Source organism: Carcharhinus amblyrhynchos, chromosome 4, assembly GCF_965287045.1.
Source record: "Carcharhinus amblyrhynchos chromosome 4, sCarAmb.v2.hapA, whole genome shotgun sequence".
Classification (NCBI taxonomy): Eukaryota; Metazoa; Chordata; class Chondrichthyes; order Carcharhiniformes; family Carcharhinidae; genus Carcharhinus; species Carcharhinus amblyrhynchos.
This window is the reverse complement of record NC_137327.1, coordinates 92293574-92316735: the sequence shown is the minus strand read 5'-3', so window position 1 is coordinate 92316735 and position 23162 is coordinate 92293574. Positions and strand designations below refer to the sequence as shown.

Genomic DNA, 23162 nt, shown 5'->3' with positions numbered 1-23162 from the left:
CCTCCGCACAATTTGCCGTTCCCCCAATCTTGGTGTCATCAGCAAATTTCGACACTCTACACTCGGTTCCCTCCTCCAGATCATCTATATAAATGGTAAAAAGCTGAGGCCCCAGCACCGACCCCTGGGGCACTCTACTAGTCACCATCCACCAATCCGAATAGCACCCGTTGACCCCCACTCTCTGTCTCCTATTTGACAACCAATCCTCTATCCACGCTAACACCCTACCCCCAACTCCATGTCCCTCGACCTTCTGCAATAACCTCTTGTGAGGCACTTTGTCAAACGCTTTCTGAAAATCTAGAAAGACCACATCCACCGGCTCTCCTCTATCCACCGCCCTAGACACATCCTCATAGAACTCCAGTAAATTTGTCAGACACGACTTCCCTTTAATGAAACCGTGCTGCGTCTGCTCTATCAAGCAATTCCCTTCAAGATGCCTCGCAATTTCCTCCTTAATGACAGATTCTAACATTTTACCTACCACAGACGTTAAACTAACCGGTCTATAATTCCCCGCCTTTTGCCTGCCACCCTTCTTAAACAACGGCGTAACATTAGCCGTTTTCCAATCATCCGGCACTTCCCCGGAATCCAGCGACGTTTGGAAAATAACCACCAAGGCATCCACTATCACCTCCGCCATTTCTTTCAGAACCCTCGGATGCATTCCATCCGGTCCTGGGGACTTGTCCACAATCAGCCCCTCCAGTCTGTCGAGCACCGCCTTTCTAGTAACAGTAATGTCATTAAGACCCCCCAGTCCTACCACCTTTCTATCGCTAACACCCGGCAAATTATTCACGTCCTCCTCCGTGAAGACAGAAACAAAAAAGTTATTCAATACCTTAGTCATATCCCCATCCCCTACCACTAGGTCCCCTTTCTCATCCTCTAAAGGACCAACATTCACCCTAGCCAGCCTCTTCCTTTTTATATATTTATAAAAACTCTTGCTATCCTTTTTTATATTAAGCGCTAGCCCGGCTTCATAGTTTCTCCTACCCTTCTTTATCAACTTCTTTGTCAATCTTTGTTGACATTTAAACCTCTCCCAATCCTCTTCTCGCCCACTACTCTTAGCTACTCTAAATTCCTCCGCTTTTAGTTTAACACTTTCCTTCACCTCCTTTGTTATCCACGGCTTATTACCTCTCCTCCTACTATCCTTTTTGACCATTGGAATAAATTTCCGTTGAGCACCAAGAAAGATCTCCTTAAAGATCCTCCACTGCTCCTTAACAGACCCTCCCTCCAACGCGCTCTCCCAGTCCACATTCGCCAATTCTTCTCTCATCCTACCGTATTTCCCTCTATTCAAACAAAGGACGCGTGTCCGGGAACCCACTTTCTCCTCCTCCATCTGCACCAGAAACTCCACCATACAATGATCACTCTCCCCAAGAGGATCCTTCACCACAAGGTCCCTAATTCTACCCGCTTCATTACATAGCACCAGATCCAAGATAGCTCGCTCCCTCGTCGGCTCCAACACACACTGTTCCAGGAAACTATCCCGGCAGCATTCCAAGAACTCTTCCTCGAGCCCCCCACGTCCAACATGGGTCGACCAATCAATATGCAGATTGAAATCCCCCATAACTACGGCCGTCCCATTCCTGCACGCCGCACTTATTTGCGTGTTAACAGCCCGCCCCACCTCCAGATCATTATTCGGGGGCCTATAGACGACACCCACCAGCGTCTTCCTCCCTTTGCTGTTCCTAATCTCCACCCACAACGATTCCACCCTCTGCTCCTTGGCTACAATATCATCCCTTGCTACCACCGTGATGCTATCCTTAATCAGCAGAGCTACGCCCCCCCCTTTTCCCTCTTGTCTATCCTTCCTAAACACTTGATAGCCCTGTACATTCAGCTCCCAGTCCCTGTCACCCTGCAGCCACGTCTCTGTAATGGCCACCAGATCGTATCCATTTGTGTCGATCTGCGCCATCAGCTCATCCACTTTATTCCGAATGCTTCGTGCATTCAGATAAAGTGCTTTCATCCCAGCCTTCACCTGGACCCTATTTGCCGCAACGCCACCAACTATACTCACGCCCCCTACTCCCTCTATTATTGGGACATCCTCGGCCTCTTCCCTTACATGTACACTCTCCTTAACTTTAGGCCTCGTAAGGTCACCTACCCTCACACCCTCCCCCCCCATAATTAGTTTAAAGCCCTGTCTACAGTCCTCTTTACTCGATTCGCCAGCACTCTGGTCCCAGCACGGTTCAGACCAACCCCATCCCTCCCGAACAGGTCCCACCTACCCCAATACTGGTGCCAATGCCCCATAAATTCAAACCCATTCCTCCCACACCAATCCCTGAGCCACCCATTCACTTCCTTAATCCTGTCAACCCTACGCCCATCTGCACACGGTTCAGGCAGTAGCCCAGAGATAACCACCTTGTCGGTTCTACTTTTTAATTCCATTCCAAGCTTTTCATACTCCCTCCCCAGATCCTCAGTCTGCATTTTGCTTACGTCGCCGGTACCCACATGTACCACAACGACCGGATTCTCACCCTCCCACTCCAGGTTCCTCTGCAGCCCAGCTGCGACATCCCGTACCCGAGCACCAGGCAGACAACACACCCTTCTGTGCACTTTGTCATTGTGACAAAGGACAGTGTCAATACCCTTCACCCCACTATCCCCAATCACTACTACGTTCCTTTTCCTTTTCTCTTTGCCTATGTCCTGCTGCAGCACTGTACCGTGTGCAGCTTGCTCACCAACCTCACCTGCCTCGTTCTCGTCCAACTTGGAAGCAAGAACTTCAAACCTGTTATTCAGATTAAGAGGCTGAGGCCTCCGCTCCTCACCCCCCTTCCTCTTCCCAGTAGCCCCCTCTTGTCCCTGACCCTTAGAGTTAGCCAGTCTAGGGGGGGTGGATGTCACTTGCACCCCATTGACAATGGCACCCTCTCTCCCCTTGATGAGCCTCAGTGTCTGTAGCTCAGAGGTCAGCTCATTTACCCTGAGCTGGAGCTCCTCCAGCAACCTGCACTTACTGCAGACATGGTCACTGGGATGAACCCTAGGGTCCACCAGTTCCCACATCATACAGAAACCACACATCACATGCCCCTCCATTATTTACTGTAGTAGTTTTGAAAAAATTTTTTTTTTTGTTTTTCAAACGAACTCACCTGGCCTTTTTTCCTTCCAGCCCTTTTTGATATTAAGCCCTAGTAGCTCACTCTGCTTCCCTCTCACTCCGCTGCCCGCTCAGACGCTGCCCGCTGAATATACACCAGGCCTCCTTTTAAACCTGGCGCTGATTTAAATCTGATGGCCCACAACTGCCTGCTAACCACTCCCTCAGAATTCTTAAAGCAGTAAATACAATAAATAAATGCTTTAAAGAAGGGGAAAACATCCTTTTCTTATTTTTCTGCCTCAGACCCCACCCTCACCTCATTTGAAGTTTGGCTCTTCTCATGGATTTGAGTATTTCAAAACATTGAGATTGTGAACGCACACCAACCCAGTTTGCCTCTTAGCAGTTGACAATTTAACAATTTCATGCTCTGCCTAATGCCAACTTTTCACAATCCCCTGGTGTTTTGAGCTTGAATGGAACAGAGGGAGATTGAAGAAAAGCTGCACTCTGACCATTTCCTACTACTTTTAATCCATTCCCTACCCAGCCACTACTCTAGTATGCACGGTCCCACTGTGAAACACTCCATATATTGAGCTGCCTGAAGTCAATTTTATGTTCAAATACAGTTTCCAAGCCTATAACTTGTACACAATAATTAAATACAAAATATGTATTGTGTATGATTTGTGTGGTGCATTTTGGATTCAATTTTAACTTTCAAAACAAATTGGGTATGAACCAGAAAATGGTGGGTGGGTGGACTTGGATTGCCTTTTCAAAGATCAAGTGCAACGGCCTGCATAGCTTTGGGTTTGATTCTATAAAACAACATAGTGTAGGAACAGGAATAATCTATTCAGCCAGTTGAGCCTGATCTGCCATTCAGTACCATCGTAGCTGATTGGTCACTTCCGTGATTTACACACACTATGCTCACTTACATTTTTGATTTGATTTATTATTGTCACATGTATTAGTATACAATGAAAAGTATTGTTTCTTGCATGCTATATAAAGCATACCATTCATGGAGAAGGTAATGAGAGAGTGCAGAATGTAGTGTTACAGTCATGGCTCAGACTAACTTAATGTGATGTAGGTCCATTCAAAACTCTGGCAGCAGGAAAGAAGTTGCGGTTGAGTTGGTTGCTACATGACCTCAGACTTTTGTATCTTCTTCCTGACTGAAGAAGGTGGAAGAGAGTATGTAGAAGAGTAAAAGTTTATTTATTAGTCACAAGTAAGGCTTACGTTAGCACTGTAATGAAGTTACTGTAAAATTCCCCTAGTCGCCACACTTCAGTGCCTGTTCAAGTCAACGTATCTAACCAGTAAGTCTTTCAGACTGTGGGAGAAAATCAGAGCACCCAGAGGAAACCCACACAGACATGGGGAGAACGTACAAACTCCACACAGACAGTGACCTATGCCAGGAATTGAATCCTGACGTTGAGGCAGCAGTGCTAAATACTGTGCCACCGTGCTGTCCCAGTTGCATGGCATCCCTAATTATGCTGGCTGCCTCGCTGAGGCAGCAAGAGGTGTAAACCAAGTCAGTGGAGGCTGGTTTGCGTGATGGATTGGGCTACATTCGTAACCTTTTTGTAGTTTCTTGCAGTCTTGGGTAGAGCAGGAGCAATACCAAGCTGTGATACAACCAGAAAGAATGCTTTCTATGGTGCATCTGTAAAAGTTGGTGAGTGTCGAAACTGACATGCCAAATTTCCTTGGTCTTTTGAGAAATTAGAGGCATTGGTGAGTTTTCTTAACTATAGTGTCAGCATGGAGCAACCAAGGCAGGTTGTTAGTGATCTGGACACCTAAAAACTTGAAGCTTTTGACCATTTCTACTTCATCCCCGTTGATGTAGACAGGGGCTCAGAAATCTTTCAGTCTTAATCATAAGCATACCCAGTGACTGAGCTTCCACAGCTCTCTGCAGTGGAGAATTCCAAAGATTCACAATCCTATGTGTAAAGACGTTTCTCCTCAACTCTGCCATATCTTTATTTTGAAATCATACCTCCTGGTTCAAGACTCCCCAACCAAGGGAAACACCTCACTTGCACCACGGGAAACATCTTACCTAGTATAATGGAATGATTGGGAAGCACCAAATGATCCCAGCTGCAGCTGCCAGCTTTCCTATCACAGCACACCCAAAAGCAAAATACTGTGCATGCTATAAATCTTTTTTTTGTTTGGTGGTAGGCAGGGGGGAACATGCAGCACCTCCTGGAGAGAGAAACGAGAATTAATGTTTCAGGTCAGTGACGTTTTGTCATATCTGGTAAAAAGTTTCATGTTAAGGCATGGGAGGGGGTTGGTGGGAAGAGAATAAAAGGGATGACTGGTGTAACAGGGAGTGAGTGACATGCTACTTAACTATCAGCAAATTACCCACAGCATGGAGATGACCTAGAACCAATGGAGAAAAGTTGAACTATACCATGTTCATTCCAAAACCACTCCAACATCTGTCATAGAGCTTCATAAGTAGCTGCTTGTGTGTACACTCACTCACAAGCTGAACTCCAGGCCATTGTCACTGCTTTCCCCCAAAGCATGTAAGAATATGAGCCTCTTACTAAATACCCAGAAACCTAAGGTCCTCTTCCAGGTAGCTGTCACAGCAAAACACCTCTTCCCATTGATTCAAGATCAACAGCATGGCCTTGGAAAGTGTGGGCAAAGACAAAATTAATTATCATTGCCAATGTGCGAACTCAGTCTTTGGCTGGCTGAAAAAGGAGTATTGAGGACCAGGATCTTTAAACCCATCATGCTTTACCATGCAGCAATATTCCCCTAACTCCTCCATGCTTTGGAGATTTGGACAACCTACAGCAGGTATCTTAAAGCACTGAAGTGTCACCAACAATGTCTTTGTAAGACTCTCCAAACCTGGTAGCAAGAAAGGTGAATCCTCTCCCAGGTCAACTTGCCAAACATGAAGGTGCTAATCGCTCAGGGAAAAAAAACCGCTAGGCAGTTTATACGCCATAAAACCAGTCTCTGGAAATAACTGCTCTACTCTGAACTCAGTCACAGCAGGAGACTTCCAGAAGGACAGTGGAAACTCTAATGTCCTCACATCATCCCTGCAAAGGTCTAAGAAGCATTGATTCATGAGAGACTGGGCTTTTAAGAAGGTATGAACAACCATGGGAATGTGCAAAAGTGAATTGAAGGTGTCAGTGGGACACGAACCTTGAAACAATCAACCGACCCAATCCTACAAGTGCCTCAGCTCTGGCAAAGGGTCATTTAGGCTTGAAGCATTGGCTGTATTCTCTTTCTGCAAGTGCTGTCAGACCTGCTGAGACTCTCCAGCATTTTCTGTTTTTATTTCAGATTCCAGCATTTGCAGTGTCTTGCTTTTACCTCTAAGCACTTCCTATTGCATACAAGGCAGAGTCTGCAGATCATGAATTACTTGGCTGTCTCCATGCATCTAAACTGGAATGGAAGTAGGTCATCCCTGATCCCCAAAGGTTGCTTAAGGAAGTGGCTATTGAGCAAGTAAAGAAACAAAATATGGGACAAAGACAGAAAATTCTGGAAAATCTCAGGTTTGATGACATCTGTGGAGAGGGAACTGGGCTAACATTTTGAGTCTAGCTGACCCTTCAGAGTTGAAGACAATAGAATATAGGGCGAGATTTATACAGTTGCCGGGGGTGGGGGGGGGGGAGAGCTGATAAAGAGCCACCAATGGGTGGAGATGGGAAAGATTGACAGATGCCATAGACAAAAAGATAGAGGGAATGTAAATGGTGGTGATCGTGGCTAATAAAGGTGCTGATAGCAGCCGTTAAAGGATCAGAAGGTGTAAATGGCAGAACAAAAGTAAGCAGCATGTCAAAGGACAACCTGAGACTTAACAGCTGGCCCTTGTGGAGGGGGAGGGAAAGATGGAAAGCAAGATTATATAAGCTGGGTCTAGAGTAGTATTGATAACAAAATTAAATTCCAAGTTTTGCTGTCTAACCTTGGCCTCTTACACTGTTCAAATGAAATTTGAGGAACAACTCATCTTTTAATCTGATAATGTGTGACTTGTGGAGTTTTTAACAATTAATTTTCAGAAACATATGGTCTATGGTAGCAGTTGTAAAGAAAACATTATGTGCTCACAAGACAGAAGGGTGAGTAGTACAGTAGCATTTTCTCCCAGCACTTCTAAAAGTCAGTTGGGATCTTCTGAAATCAGAGTTGCAGGTTAGACTCTCACAACAGCCCCATGAGCATGTAGTTTAGAATGATATTTCATTGTATTAAGACTTTGCACTATGTTTTTGAGAAATGTTGTGCTATGTTTCAACCCTGAGCCTAAGAGCCAGGAAGTTCTCAAAACTGTTCTGGTCATCATTTATCCTTTCAACATAATCATAAAATAAGCTAGCAGGTTAAGAATCTTGTTCTTTTGAAGGTCCTACAAACAGATTTAACTGTTCACAGATAATTGGCAGTGAACTGTTAAATGCCGAGGATATCAAAGTCACAATGCAAGTTCTTTTTCTTGAATGTTTAGACAAGAATTGTGATCTGTAAGGCACTTATTTGAGAATTTGTGGGGTGTGGAGAAAATGTCTAGGAAGTCAAATAGACATGTGACCCTATCAGAAGATCTAGTATAATGGTCTGAAAATGGTTTGGGGCCAACTTCTGAATTTAGGTAGCTCAGTATCTGTGCAGAGCCAAAATTGCTTTGCATAGGTTTATCAAACCGTATCTTGGCATGCATTTTGGGTTTATGCTAATTTCATTTTGACTCCTGTGTAGCTCTTCAGGCATGTAATATTTGGAGGTAAAAGGAACAAAAATTGGATTAAGTAAGGTGGAATTAAGAATTTTATGGCTGGGCTTTGCAGAACGGAGTTGAGGAGGAACTTCTTCACTCAAAGGGTGGTGAATCTCTGGAATTCTCTGCCCGTTGAAGTGGTGGAGGCTGCCTCGCTAAATATTTTTAAGAAGCGGGTTGATGGGTTCTTGATAAGAGAGGGGATTAAGGGTTATGGGGAGAGGGCGGGAAAGTGGAACTGAGCCACAACAGATCAGCCATGATCTTATTGAATGGCGGGGCAGGCTCGAAGGGCTAGATGGCCTACTCCTGCTCCTATTTATTTCTTATGTTCTTATTAAAAGTGTTTACAGGTAAATCATGAATTCTTGGAATGGATGAACGTGGGGATTTTGCCTAAAATTAGATTTAATTTGTATACAATGAGATCTGGTACAAAAATAATCAGAATACTAAATGAAGTTAAAATAATAGTGAGGGGGAGAAGAGGGAGGGGGGGTGGTGGATGGAAAAGAGTATAGCGGAGCCTGCCCGCCGCACAACACACCGGGCCCCCGCATTGTCAGCACCGACTGTTAGAAACGGCGGGGGGCGGCGGTTGAAGCGTTTTTCACTCCCCCGGCTAGGCCTCAGGCTCAGGTCGTTGGCCAGGCAGGCGGCCATTAACATGTGGACGGTTTTCCTGATGCCCATGGGGGTGGAGGATTCACAGAATCCGTACAGTGCAGAAGGGAGGCCATTCGGCCCGTCCAGATTGTACCGACCACAATCGCATTCAGGCCCTATCCCGTAACCCCATGTATTTACCCCGCTAATCCCCCTGGCACTAAGGGACAATTTAGCATGGCCAATCTGCCTAACCCACACATCTTTGGACTGGGAGGAAACTGGAGCACCTGGAGGAAGCCCACGCAGACACAGAGAACATGTAGAGTCCGCACAGACAGTGACCCAAGCTGGGAATTGATCTCGGTGCTGTGAGGTAGCAGTTTGTATCCTTTGAATGTGCCCAACACTCTGATACCAACTATTTTCTGATGACAGGATACCCTTGTAGTGGGATGTTTTGTTTAGCTGATGGTTCCTCAGCCTCCTGGAATACTGATTGGAAATAGAGGTGCCTCCTGCAAGCATCTTTGGTTGGCGGATGATGTGCCGCACTTGCGCAAGGATATTTTGGCCTTGGAGGGAGTGCAGAGGAGGTTTACTAGGCTGATACCGGAGTTGAGGGGGTTGAACTATGAGGAGAGGCTGAATAAACTAGGCTTGTACTCGTTAAAGTTTAGAAGAATGAGGGGAGATCTCATTGAGACGTATAAGATGATGAATGGGATGGATAGGATAGAAGTGGAGAGACTCGTCCCGCTCAGAAAGGACAGTAGGACTAGGGAGCACAGCCTCAAGATTAAGCGGGGGGGGGGGGTTTAGAACAGAGTTGAGGGTGAACTTCTTCACTCAAAGGGTGGTGAATCTCTGGAATTCTCTGCCCGTTGAAGTGGTGGAGGCTGCCTCGCTAAATATTTTTAAGACGCGGGTTGATGGGTTTTTGATAAGCGAGGGTATTAAGGGCTATGGGGAGAGGGCGGGAATGTGGAACTGAGCCACGACAGATCAGCCATGATCTTAGTGAATGGCGGGGCAGGCTCGAAGGGCTAGATGGCCTACTCCTGCTCCTATTTCTTATGTTCTTATGAAACTGAAATGATATGAAAGATAAATCATTAAGTATCCTTTACCTCTACCTGCAGAAGATTTTTCTGTATTCTATATAGCAAGTCCTCTTCCCATGTTGAATTTTAACTTTCTGACTGGCTTACATGTGACTTTTATTTAAATAGCTGCAAATTAAATCATTGAACACCAACTCCTTTACAACTTGTTCTCATTGCTGTAATGAGTTTATTCTAAGAAGTTAGCGTGGCTTAATTGAAATTTTAGATTAGAAGTAGTGCTCAGTGGGTAATAAATCCTCTTGTGCCCATTCTAACAACCTACTCTTCAGCAGAAAGAATTGAACCAACATATGATTCTAATTCCCATTCCCAGTGGCTTTAATGCCTAAACTAATAGCAGATACCATTCTCAAGTGATCTTGAAATCACATGAGCAAATTTCACATAGGAGTACTGACCACAACTTTTGTTTTAATTGGTTTATATTACTCTTACTAGATTGTAATCGTGGAATTCATAGTTCAATCTGTCATGATTTGCATCCTAATTTCCAACAAATCTCTGGACTTTTGTGGGGTGTTGGGAAGAGAGGTGATCTATTTGTTTGTAATTATGTAGAGGTTAAATGAGAGTCTTGTTTGCCCCATATAAATTTGTAAAAATTTAATCGCTTTTAGAAACTAGAAGCAGGGGGAGGCCGCTCTGCCCTTTGAACCTGCTCTACCATTCATTTTGGATAGGGAGAGGTGAGGCCAATGGAAAACAGTTGGAATAAATGGGTCCTTTTCAGATTGGGAAATTAGTGCCATAGGGATCAGTTCTTGGTCTGCAGTTGTTCACAATTTACATAATGATCTGGAGGAAGGAACTGAATGTAAGAGTTCCAGATTTAACAATGATATGAAGATAGGTAGATCATATTGTGATTCTGCAATGGGATGTCAGTTGGGTAACTGGGTGAAAACCAGACAAATAGAGCTTCATGTGGGGAAGTGAGGTCGTGCATTTTGAGGGGAGGACGAATACAAAAGCTAGATTATTATCTAAATGGAGAGAGATTGCAGGTGAGTGAATCAGGGTGGTATCTATGAATTACAAAATGCTAGTACGTAGATCCAACAAGCAGTTAAGAAGGTAAACAACGTTTTGGTCTTTTTTACGGAGGGTTAGAATTTTAAAATGGGGAAGTTTTGTTGCAATTGTACAGGGTGTTGGTGAGGCCTGACCTGGAATGTTGTGTACAGTTTTGGTCCCCTTAAGAGATGTAGTAACATTGGAGGCAGTCAGAGGGAGATTTCCCAGGGATGAGAGGGTTGTCTTATCAAGAGAGACTAAGTAGCCTGGATCTGTATTCCTTGTAGTTAAGAAGAGCAAGGGGTGACTTCAGATCCTGAGGAGGCTTGACAGGGTGAATGGTGAGATGTTTTTACTTGTGGGAGAGTCTTGAACAAAGGGACATAGCTACAAGACAAAGGTTTGAGATGGGTCGAAATTTCTTCTGAGGATGGTAAATTTCTGAAATTCTCTGCCTCGGAGTAGTGGAGGCTGGATCATGCTGTATTCAAAGTGAAGATGGATAAATATTTGATAGCTCAAAGAATAGAAAACTATGGGGAAATGGCACAAAAAAATAAGTTAATGTCAGCATAGATCAGCCATGATCATGTTGAATGGTGGAGCAGGGTTGAAGGTGGCCTATTCCTATTTCTATTTCTTGTGTTGTGTGTTCTTAGTTGCTTGATGGGCAGCAAGTGTAGGATATCACATACAGTGGTGATAGGTGAACAGGACTTGTTGCAAGTTAGGACACGGCAGAGTTTTGGGTGATGTCAAGTATATGGAGGGTAGTATGTGGGAGACCAGCTAGGAGTGTTTTGGACTGGTCCCGTGTAGAGGTAACAAAGGCACAAATGATGATTGCAGCAGACGATGAGCTGAGATTGTGAAGTCAGGAAATTTTACTTGGGTGGCGATTGGTAACCTTGATGGTGCAAATATGTAGCCTGTGGGGGTTAAATATGACACTGAAGCTGCTGACAGTTTGGCTTGATCTCATTGTTTCCAGGAAGAGGGCTGGAGTTGGTAGAAAGGGAATGGAGTTTGGAGTGGAGACTTAACCATGACTTCAGTCTTTCTAGTATTTTGTTGAAGGAAATTTTGTGCTTGGACAGGACTGAATGTCCTGGGTAATTTGCTTGCCTTCTCCACTGTTAATTTATCAATGTGTTGGTGCTGCTAAGGTAAAAGTGGGTATTATCAGCATTTGTAAAAATGAACACTGTGCCTTTAGATGTCATTGAGGGGCAGAACATTAGTAAAATATAAGGAGTGGGTGGTACTGGTTGTAAAGATGGATCCTTAGTGGACCCCAGAATTAACATTCCGGAATTAGAAAAAAAATTGTTGCAAGTGATAACCTAGCAACATTTTTGATTTATTATTGTCATGCATATACAGTGAAAAGTATTGTTTTCTTGCGTGCTATACAGACAAAGCAGAAGAGGAGCGGGTATAGAATGTAGTGTTAGCTAGGATGTTGAGAAAGATCAACTTCATACGAAGTATATAGAACACAAACAGAACAGTTCCACACAGCTGGATGGCAAGATAATTGGTGTGGTTAGCTGCGTCAGAGGCTGCAGAGAGATGTAGCTTTATCTTTTGGCACAGTCATGTAGGCAATTTGTGACTTTATAAGAGCTATTTATGTCACTGTGATGGAATCCTGATTTGGAGGGATTTGGATGTGAAAGGTGGGTTTGGATCTGGAAGGTGTGACAACACTTGAGAATTTTGGAGACGAAAAGGGATTTGGAGATAGAATACAAGAACCATGGGGTCATTTGCTAGTTTTGGAGGTGGTGAGTAATAGGAGAGAGAGACAACCTGAAGAGAACTTGACTAGCTTTGGTCAGCAATTTAGTACATAAGTTGCAGGAGAAAGAGATGGGTCTCATGGACAATGTCAGCTTGCGAATAAATACTTAGTTTACAGTTTTTAAAATATTACTAACATGCAAGTCGGCCTATATGCTAGGTGCAAAAATGTCAGTCTGCTTGCAGTGAACTGGAAACAGAGGCCCAGGACTCATTTGAAATTAGGCCTCAGGCCTCTTCAGCATATGAGCTTTTTGGTTTTCCTGAGTCAGTTTGTCTTTTCTCTAGGTTGCTGCAACACTAACAGGGGCCTTTGGGTAGCTTTGGGAGCAGAACATAGATCAGCTGTGCTGTGGAGGAACACTCCAGTTTCTGATTTTTGGAGAGGAGTCACTAAACATATTAGGTACCAAATTCCTCATTTACTAGTTTAAGGGCTATACAACCTGTTACACCTGTTTCACTCCAGGAAATTCTAGACTGGGTCCCACTTCCATAACACTATATGCCCCTACCTTCTGCCTCAGGCCATCTGCTACTGAAACCCTTGCAGACTGACTTTTATTACCTCCTAGATTTGAACTTCCCAAGGCTATCTTGGCCAAAATTCATCTATAAACAAGAGTTCAAACAAAGTCCTACCCATGTCCTGCAACCTCCCTTTTCCATTTTCTTTCCTTTCCTCCATTGCCGTCTGCAGCTCTTATTCACTTTGAATCTACTATAGTGACCAATCTTTTTATCATCAATGTACCCTCTCCCCTCCACCACTGCAATATTTCCTCTTTTTATTCCTTTTCTTCTTTGATAACACCTTTTGCAGACTTTTCTACAGTAAAGTACAATGTAAGCCTTACCTGTGACTAATAAATACTTCTACTTTTAAATGTAGATTTAAGTTATGTGTTAAGATGGGGCTTCTAGTTTGGGAAAACAATTTGAGAGGCTTGTGGTCATTCTTAAAGATGAGAGGCTTGGGGAAAGGTGGGTTTGGATCTGGGAGGTGACAACGTTGTCGAGGACTTTGAAGAGGAAAAGGGATTTGGAGATAGAATACAAGAACCATGGGGTCATTTGCTAGTTTTGGAGGTGATGAGTGATAGGAGAGAGAGACAACCTGAAGAGAACTTGACTAGCTTTGGTGGTCAGCAATTTAGTGCATAAGTTGCGGGAGAAAGAGATGGGTCTCATGGACAATGTCAGGTTGTGAATAAATACTTAGTTTACAGTTTTTAAAATATTACTAATGTGCAAGTCAGCCAATATTCTAGGTCCAAAAATGTTAGTATGCTTGCAGTGAACTGGAAACCAGAGGTCCAGGACTCATTTTGAAATTAAGCCTCAGGCCTCTTCTGCATACTGCTGAAGAGCTTTTTGGTTTTCCTGAGTCATCTTGCCTGTTTCTCTAGGTTGCTGCAAACTGAGTGGTTGATTTTTAAAAAAAAATATTCCCGTGTCCTCCTGCCAATATGTCAACATTAATGTTGCATTGAATTTCACATACGTTGCTTGCAGTCTGTGATGCACTGGCTTTTGCCTAACAAAGAAAAATTCACAGTGTTCCTTCTCATTTCCCTCTCCTTTCCCTGCCCCCATAGTGTGGAGATTGGTGAAAGTGTTCGAGGTGAAGATGTTTACATTGTACAGAGTGGCTGTGGAGAAATCAATGACAATTTGATGGAGTTACTCATCATGATTAATGCCTGCAAGATTGCCTCAGCCTGTCGTGTTACTGCAGTCATACCCTGCTTCCCTTATGCTAGGCAAGACAAGAAAGACAAGGTAGGATTGATATTCTTAAAATAATATCCTGTCTGTCTGTGTACACAAAGATTATAGCATATTTGCATCAACAGATAAGAATTTTGAAAGGCGCCATTGATGGAAAAGGAGATACATAGGTCAACAAGGACAAGTATGAAGCATGTCCAATAATTGGAAACAGGCAGTAGAATTCAAACTGGGGTGGTAGTGGTGAGGGAACAAGGATGTGATATGCAGTGGGTGGGTGGTATGTACACCAGCATACATTTGGAATCAGACATGGGCAGGATATAAATGAGGAAGATTCATGCGTCTAATCTGTGGTACCAACAAGGTTGGCACAGTGGTTTGCATTGCTGCCTCAGCACCAGGGATCCTTGGGTAGCTGTCTGTGTGGGGTTTAAAAGTTCTTCCCATCTATGTGGGCCTTGTCCTGGTGCTCCTGTGTGCTCCCATAGTCCTGTGGAGTCTTCCCATGTCTGCGCGCATTTCCTCCAGGTACTCCAGTTTTTTCCATAGTCCAAAGGTGTTGGTTAAATGGATTACCCATGTAAGTGCACGAGGTTATGGGGATAGGGGAGTGAGTCTGGGTAAGATGCTCAGAGTTGGTGTAGACTTAATGGGCCGATTGGCCTCCTTCTGCACTGTAGGGATCCTATAGTTCTATGGGTTTTTCAGTAATGTACACATTTTTTTCCCCACCATTGATTCACTAATGGCGCAACTTGCTGAATTTCCCATACAATGTATGACACCGAATGGTATTTGAAGAGTTAGAGAACTAAAATTGACAATAGTAACTTCTTGAAGAAAATGCTCCCGAAAATACTGTAATGGAATGTACTTTATGGTGTTAGTGTTTTTATAAAACAATTCTAGAGTGGATGCTTAGAATACTTCCAAGAATTGATTTTTTTTTTAAAACATAACATGTATATCATCTCCTGAGATTTGATTGTAATGCTGAATTGATCTTATTTTTAGAGTCGAGCTCCAATTTCAGCCAAGTTGGTTGCTAACATGCTGTCTGTGGCTGGGGCAGATCATATCATCACTATGGATCTGCATGCATCTCAGATACAGGTGAGATACTCCACTTTATCAAAATAAACAAGCAAATTCTTTATTGGCACAATGTGAATGAGGCTGTATCCATTTATCTAAAACCATTCTATTTTTGTTGCAGTTTTCATATTGAAGAACTTGACTAAAATCACTGCTTATTAATTAGTATGCTAATGACATTAAGAGCTAAGCAGAAAGCTGAAGTCATCCATTTAAAATTGTGCCTGAAATGCTGATTTACCACATGAAGCAAAACCTAAATACTGCAGTAAAAATAGTTTTGCATGCATACATAGGAAAGGTGATCAGACAGGGATACTAAATGCATGCGAAGCATGGTGGTAAAACCTGTAGCTAATTCACCAACTGGCTTTAAATATGATGTGACGTTGCTGGCGTTGGACTAGGGTAAGCACAGTAAGTAGACTCACAACACCAGGTTAAAGTTCAACAGGTTTATTTGGTAGCATGAGCTTTTTAACCTGTCTTTAAAGGGCATGAAGCCTGAGCAGGATCCCTTCCCCCTCGGGCTGGATATTGTGCTGAGCGCCTACATGTCCACTCGGCACGGTGTGTGTGGGACTGAGGGAGTTGGTTACTAAGTTGGGGGAATCTGGGAGACGGTTCCCGCTTTAGGCCCCACTCTCGCTAACAGGCTCCAAGGGTGAGTCTCCCCTGCATAACCAGGGCTGTCACCCTGATCAAAAGCTACATGTCAGGTTACAGATTGGATTGTTAGGTTCCTGCAGATTAATTGATTGCAAGTTTCTGTTACTGAAGAGATGGTGCTGCCGTTCAAAAAGGACCTGGAGAAGTACAAGGATATTGATGAGAATGAGCTTCTTGGCAAACTTAGCGAGGAAGAATTGAAACAGTTGAAAACTGCCTTTGACGAACTGGATACAGAGCATTCACTGCTGCCAGCAGGATATTGTCAGAAGGACCAGACTGTCAAAACCCAATCTGGCCCCTTTGATAGAGATCAGCTTCTAGCATTCTTGGAGAAAGAGGCATTGGAATACAAGGACAGGGAGGATTATGTGCCTTTCACAGGGAGAAAAAAAGGAAAGCTATGGATACCTAAGCAGAAACCTGCAGAACAGCGTGTGGAAGAGAAAGTGACCCTGGGTCCAGAACTGGAAGAAGCCTTGACCAGTGCAACAGATACAGAACTCTGTGACCTTGCAGCCATTCTAGGGATGCACACTTTGGTGAGCAATACACATTACTTGGATTCTGGTGGAAGCAAAGGCTTGAACAATGTTGTCAAAGGTGATAAGGTCAAACCAGTTTTTGATGAACCTCCCAACCCAATAAACGTCGAGGAAAGTTTACATTTTATTCTTTCTTTAAAAAAAAATTTAAAAATGAATCAGCAGTACTCCAAGAAGTGTGAATTGTCTCAAGCCAGGACAGTTAGTGAAATTTTGCAAGCTCACACAAGTTGTGGGGATTACAGATAGTGTGACATGAACCCAAGATCCCGGTTGAGGCTGTCCTTGTGTGCAGAACCTGATCTTGTCTGCACCTTTTAAAGACTTGATTACCTGTTAAGACTCACATTCCAACCATTATCTTGTAATTGAATTTGTGTCTATATATGCCATGTTTGTGAGACAAATCCTGCACTCACCTGATGAAGGAGCAGCACTCCAAAAGTTCGTGCTACCGGATAAACCTGTTGGACTTTAATCTGGTGTTATGAGACTACTCACCATCGCTTAAGTGCCAACAAATGCTACTATTCCATAATTATAACCTTATTTAAAGGGTAATGAACAAGCATCTCTTGTATTGGGTCTGTCTGCAATCCTTTGATGCAGCAGATGGAGAAAACAGCAACAAAGTCACCAGCTTTCCCTGCTGTAGATTTCTGGGACTCTCTCAGGACTTCCCACCTCTGTCAGCAAAAGCAGGAGCAGAAAACTCCCCACCCCAATATTTAACAAAGCGAGGCAGCAACTTTATTGGTACAACATGGCTCTTGCTTTCCAATTTTGCCTAAGGCTCGAAGCAACTGACAAGCAGTCTTCAGTTTCATGTTCAACGCACTGCATAGACCAAAGCTTCTGCTTTTCAACACTTTCCAAACCACAACCCATGTCCATGATCAGTGCTGTTACTGATTACTGATTCCTAGTTGTCTTGTGCAGTTTGCAATCAGGCCTTGATTGGTTTAAGATGTGATGATTAGCTTCTAATTGGTTTCTCAAGGGTGAAGGTCATTTCCCTTTGTCCTTGGAATGGCCCACTTAAGGTGTCTGTCCCTCTTATAACCATTGTCATTTTGTCAAATTATACAGAATGGTGCATTTTGAATTTTACAAAGGTACAAAATTACACAGTCTATATAAAATACATATAACTTAAGTACTGAAAAGTGACTCGTGCCAAAGCTAAGGCAGTGACGGTCACTTAAAGGTATAAGATTACATATTTAACTAATAGCTATTCCGAAGTAATAAAAGTAAAAAGAAGTACATAGCTAAAAAGACTGATTATAGCACTTCATCCTAAACTTGCAGAATCAAATATACTGTGATGGAAAGTGACTTTTTAAAGAAAACATCACCAGTGCCAGATCATGCCCCTGCATGAACAAACACACACACACACACACACACACACTTGGTTTGGGGATGAGGGGGCTATGGGGCAAATGTTATGGGAATTTGTGTTTTGGGACTCCTGCCGCCACCCCCCCAAAAAAAAGTGTAGAAAATCAATGTTTTAAGCACAGCAGAAGTTCTTAAAGTTCACATTAACGAAGCAGTCCATGTTCAAATGCAACAAGATCTGGACGCTATCCAGGCTTGGGCTGACAAGTGGCAAGTAACATTGATGCCAGTCAAATGCCGGGCAAAAACCACTAATAAGCGACACTAACCACTGCCCTTGATGTTCACTGAACCAACACCACCACAGAAACTCAACTGGACTCACAACATAAACACAGTGGCAACAAAAACAAGTCAGAGGTGAGGAATACTGCGGCAAGTAATTCATCTTCTGACTCTGAAGCCTATCTACCATCTACAGGGAACAAGTCAGCAGTGTGATGGAATACTCCCCACTTGCCTGGTTGACTGCAGCTTCAACAACACTGAAGAAGCTTGACACCATCCAGGACAAAGCAACCCACTTGATTGGCACCACATCTAAAAACACTCGATCCCTCCAGCACCGATGCTCAGTAGCAGCAGTGTGTACCATCAACAAGATGCACTGCAGCAATTCACCAAAGATCCTTAGACAGCATTTTCCAAACCCACAATCACTTGCGTCTAGAAGTACAAGGGCAGCAGACAAATAGGAACGCCATCACCTGTAAGTTCCTCTCCAAGCTGTCCCCCATCCTGACTTGGAAATAAATCATCATTTCTTCACAGTGGCTGGATCAAAATTCTGCAATGGGTCAACTCACAGCACATGGATTACAGCAGTTCAAGAAGGCAGCTCACCACCACCTCAAGGGCAACTAGGAATGGGCAATAAATTCTTGACCGGACAGCCAGCAATGTCCATGTCCCACGAATGAATTTTAAGAAAAGTAGGAACAAGACTTTAGCCACCTTGAGACTATATCGCTGTTAGCTGATCTGATAATGGCCTCAGTATCAAAGTTTCAAACACTACTTCCCTTTTATAAAATCCACATGATTATTATGACTTTCTAAATGTTCTGCTATGAAATAATTTGCTTTATAATGAATGCCAGCATTTTTCATACGAGATGTTAAGCGAACTGACGAATGCTTTGATTTCCTGTTTTGTGTCTCCTCCTCCTTGATTAAGAATGGTACATTTGTGATTTTCTTATTTGTTAGACTTTCCAGAATCTAGGAAGTATTGAAAAATTACAACGAATGCAACCATTATCTCTGGAGCCACTTCTTTGAAGTACCTATAATGCGGACCATCAGATCCGAGAGACTTGTCAACTGTTTGCCCCGTTAGTTTCAATTGTATTGTTTCTAGTGAGTCCCTTCCTCCCTTTTGCCCATTGATTTTCCACTGTTATTGGGATGTCTTGGGTATCTTCTGAAATTAAGACATACTTCTCTCACACAAGTTTTTGAGCTGCACATCAACTCTAATCTTACTCTTTGCCAAACTGCTCAAGGCTCAGGCAGTGCAAATGCTATTGCCTTGAAAGCTAAATTATAAAACAAACTCAAACTGCTCATACTTTCTTCACATATATCTTCCTTAATCTTTATTTTTATTATTGGTAGCCATGTGGATCACAACAACTGGATCCTTTTCCCCTCACTCCCAAGTTCTCTCCAGTTCCAAAGAAATGTTTTTAACCCAGGCACCAGACAGGCAGGTCTCATTCCCTCAGCTGCAGAGGAAGTATCTAAATATTAGTGTCCCCTTTGACTATTATGTTCCTTTTCACTGTCCCAACTTAACTAGCTCCTTGTACAATAATATGGCCAGTTACGTAAGTTATAAGAACCTTGTACCTGTTTCACAAGTACAAGGCCTGATACTCCTTTGAACCTTCTGGATCTTCATACCTGCATCACCCAACATTCTCCTGTCCCTAACAACAAACAAATAGGAAATGCTTAACCTAAGGTATGTGACTGCCATGTGGAACAAAGTGTTCAGATAACTCCTCCTTTTATGATGCAACAGTGTTTGAACGTGGACTCCAGCCTATCAAGTCCAAACTGAAGTTCCTCGAGCTGCAAACACTGACTGCAGTTGTGGTTGTTATGGACTCCTCCCCATGCAACACCTGCAATCTCTCCCGCCCTGTCATCTCTATTTCATTTAACTAATTACATTCCCAAGTTTAGACATATAATTGTCTATCATAGCTTTTAATTTAGGCAATATCCTTGTTTAATAAATTTACTTGTATGCCTTTGTCCTTACTGTAGCTGAAACCACAGTCCTAATTCAGCTTTGTTTTTAATTTTTCAAGTGCATCTTAGTCCCGTCATACTTGTCAAATTTTCTTAGTCTACTGGAATCTGCACTTGGATGAAACTGCTTTTGCTTACACTCCGTTAGTTTGCTTAATGTTTTATTTAACCTGATTTCCTATTCTCAGTGTAATCCAATGCCCTGGTTTAAAGAGGAAAAAAGACACCAATGTCACAATCCTGGTAGATGATATAACTGAATGGGATGATTCCAGAATGGGTCCCTGTCTGAAAACACCGTAACCTTTTTAATAAAACATGGAGGAACAGTTTCATAAGACCTCAAATTAGTGTCACGACCCCAACAAGGAAAAAACATTTATTAAGCATGAAATACTCTTCAGCCCACCACCCCCTAATCTTAAAAATCTATGCGCATTTAAGATTAACAGTGCATCTCAAAGTACAGATAAAGTTAAAGTTGCCATAGATCCAGCTGACTGGCGATGATTTAACTTGAGGATCACCAGACCTCAGACGAGGAGCAAAGTTGAGAAGTTCGTGAATAACTTCAGTCAGTACAGGAATTGAACCTGCGCTGTTGGCACCACCCTGTCACAAACTAGCTGTCCGGTCAATTGAGCTAACTGACCCCCCTTAACTTAAGTTGCAGTGGTCCCATTGACACACACAACCCCTTCTGAGCACACAAGATGACTCTGGTAAGACACACGCCTCCCTGAACCCAAGTGAATGTTTGTGGATTTCTCCTCAAAATCCCCCCAGATAATTCCTATACCATGAGCTACCTTGCCTCATTGAACCCCAGCTTCCACTTTGAAATGAAACACTTTCAAATCTTCTTTTAAAATTATGCTTTCCCTCTGTTGCTTCCATTAAGTCTTTGCCTTCAGGTTTGTACCTCTGCCTTGAGGTTTCCTGTGTTTTAAAGGTTTTTATACAGACTTTATTTCAAATAATGTCTACCAAACTGTGGTAAATTCTGTCAAACCTTCACACTACTACAGATACCTTTCTGGTCTCATAATCCAGTGATTTTTCAACTCTGTGACTTTACTAAACAGTAATCTGCACTGATTCCCAATTTCCTCTGTTTCTTTAACTTAAGACTTCTTGGAAACTTCTCTTTTCTCTAGTTTCCTCAACTAGCTGGACTTGAGATTTCTGACATCTGTTTTCTTATCTGTTACTCCATGGTATGACTTTTTTTTCCAGCAAGACTTAGAGAGATGCTCTCTCTTTAGCCTTCCAAAACCAGCTGCTAACAGAGCTATGACAGCTGCCTTCTATTTTACTAATCTTCAACTGCAGTCAAATTGAGCTAAACTAGAACTCTACCTTACAAGACTCCAGTTATTAAGCAATCACTGTTGGTTTATTTACTCTTCACACCATAGCCTTCTGTAAGGACAATAAAATCACAGTTGCAGTTGAAACCAATCCCCACACATGCATAAACATCTTTGTCCAGCATGACCTTAACTACAGGTTTTACCCTTCCAGATACAGAAGCATAAAGTTAAACCCATCTAAAACAATATCTTCCTTCTAATGTTTACCAATATAAATCCTGTAAAACTATCTTTTAACACCAACCCATCACTTAACTGTTCTCCTGTGATGTCATATTTTAGATTTTTCCTTTTTTAGTAATTTGAAAGTAGAGGTTTTGTAGCCCAATTTCTCTGAACCAGAAATTTCACACCAAAACTTGATGGCTGTGGCAGGTGCGTTCATAGTGCAACCAAACAGGCTGAGTATCAGCATGTAAATCCTCCCAACATGTATAAATGGCAGACAATAGGAACATGTAAAAGTGTATGTAGCTACAGCAGCTCGAGACTTTTTGGGTTGCAGCTGGCTGAACCTCTGATGCAGATCAGTTTGATGTCAACTGCACAGGGGTTTAAAACCCCAATCCAGTTGGGGAGGATTTGGCATCTGCCATCTTTCCCTACCCATGGTGGAGGTTGTGCCACTGTTTGTCAGACCTCTTTTGAGCAGAGAACTCTTGAAGAATTTGAAAGCTTTTAAATGTTTTTTCCTGTCAATGTGCTCTGCTGGTTCACGTTGAGTTTTTAAATATACTATTCTACTCTGCTTTATTCCTCATCCAGTGATCAAGTTTAAAACGTGCAAGTGTATAGCCATTGAATGCACTAGTGAGATGACTCATACCTGTGGGACTTTATCCCATATTGAAACTGTACCCCAGGGTGGAACAGTATTCTTGTTAATGAGAAATTTTGGCAGATGCTTGAAAAGTGGAATAATAATTGTCATTTGTGAATTTTTTTGACAGTTTCTTATACAGTCATACCATTTCAGCACAATGTTTATATTTTGCATATTCTGTCTTATACCATAAAGTTTCCTGTTTCAAGCCCTGTCTATTTGCATAATGCCAAACTCTTGTTGTTTGCCCCATAGGGTTTCTTTGATATCCCAGTGGATAACCTGTATGCTGAACCGGCAGTGCTCAAGTGGATTAGGGAGAATATTCAAGAATGGAAAAATGGCATTATTGTGTCTCCTGATGCTGGCGGAGCCAAGAGGTAAGTGGCTAGAGGGATGCAAAATAGAAACCAGGGACCATACTTCAGCTTTGGGACCGTAAGTGCGCATTGTCCAATTGATGGTCAGATATACACCTCGCCTGGTTTTTACTTTTCATTTGTAGAAATAATCCTCTTTGAAATCAGAAATGCAGCACAAAACAGATCTTGTTTTAATTTTCATGGGAGATTTGCTTGGTTATTTAAGCAGAAGTTCCAGTAGCTTTCAAACTACAATCAGGCAGCATAAATTGGAAGACAGTAAAGAAAAGTTCTGCACATATAAATCCCCGTGACTTAGACTTCAGTTGTGATGCATGACTCGCTTGCAAGATTACTTTTGCTGTTTTAATGTCCTTTTGTTAACTGTCATTTTTGAACTTGGAAAATTTAGTGGTC

The 23162-nt window shown here is 42.7% G+C and overlaps 1 protein-coding gene and 1 pseudogene across 1 annotated transcript in view; both read left to right on the top strand.

The window, feature by feature from the left end:
- LOC145342198 (ribose-phosphate pyrophosphokinase 1) overlaps positions 1-23162 on the top strand; it is a 48353-nt gene that overhangs the window by 12643 nt on the left and 12548 nt on the right. Inside the window, exons 2-4 of the mRNA XM_080187550.1 lie at positions 14080-14263; positions 15230-15328; positions 22639-22763. Of these exons, the coding sequence (XP_080043676.1) occupies positions 14080-14263; positions 15230-15328; positions 22639-22763 (408 nt within the window). The remainder of the gene's footprint in view (positions 1-14079; positions 14264-15229; positions 15329-22638; positions 22764-23162) is intronic.
- On the top strand, positions 15969-19209 carry LOC145341724 (tropomodulin-3 pseudogene; annotated as a pseudogene).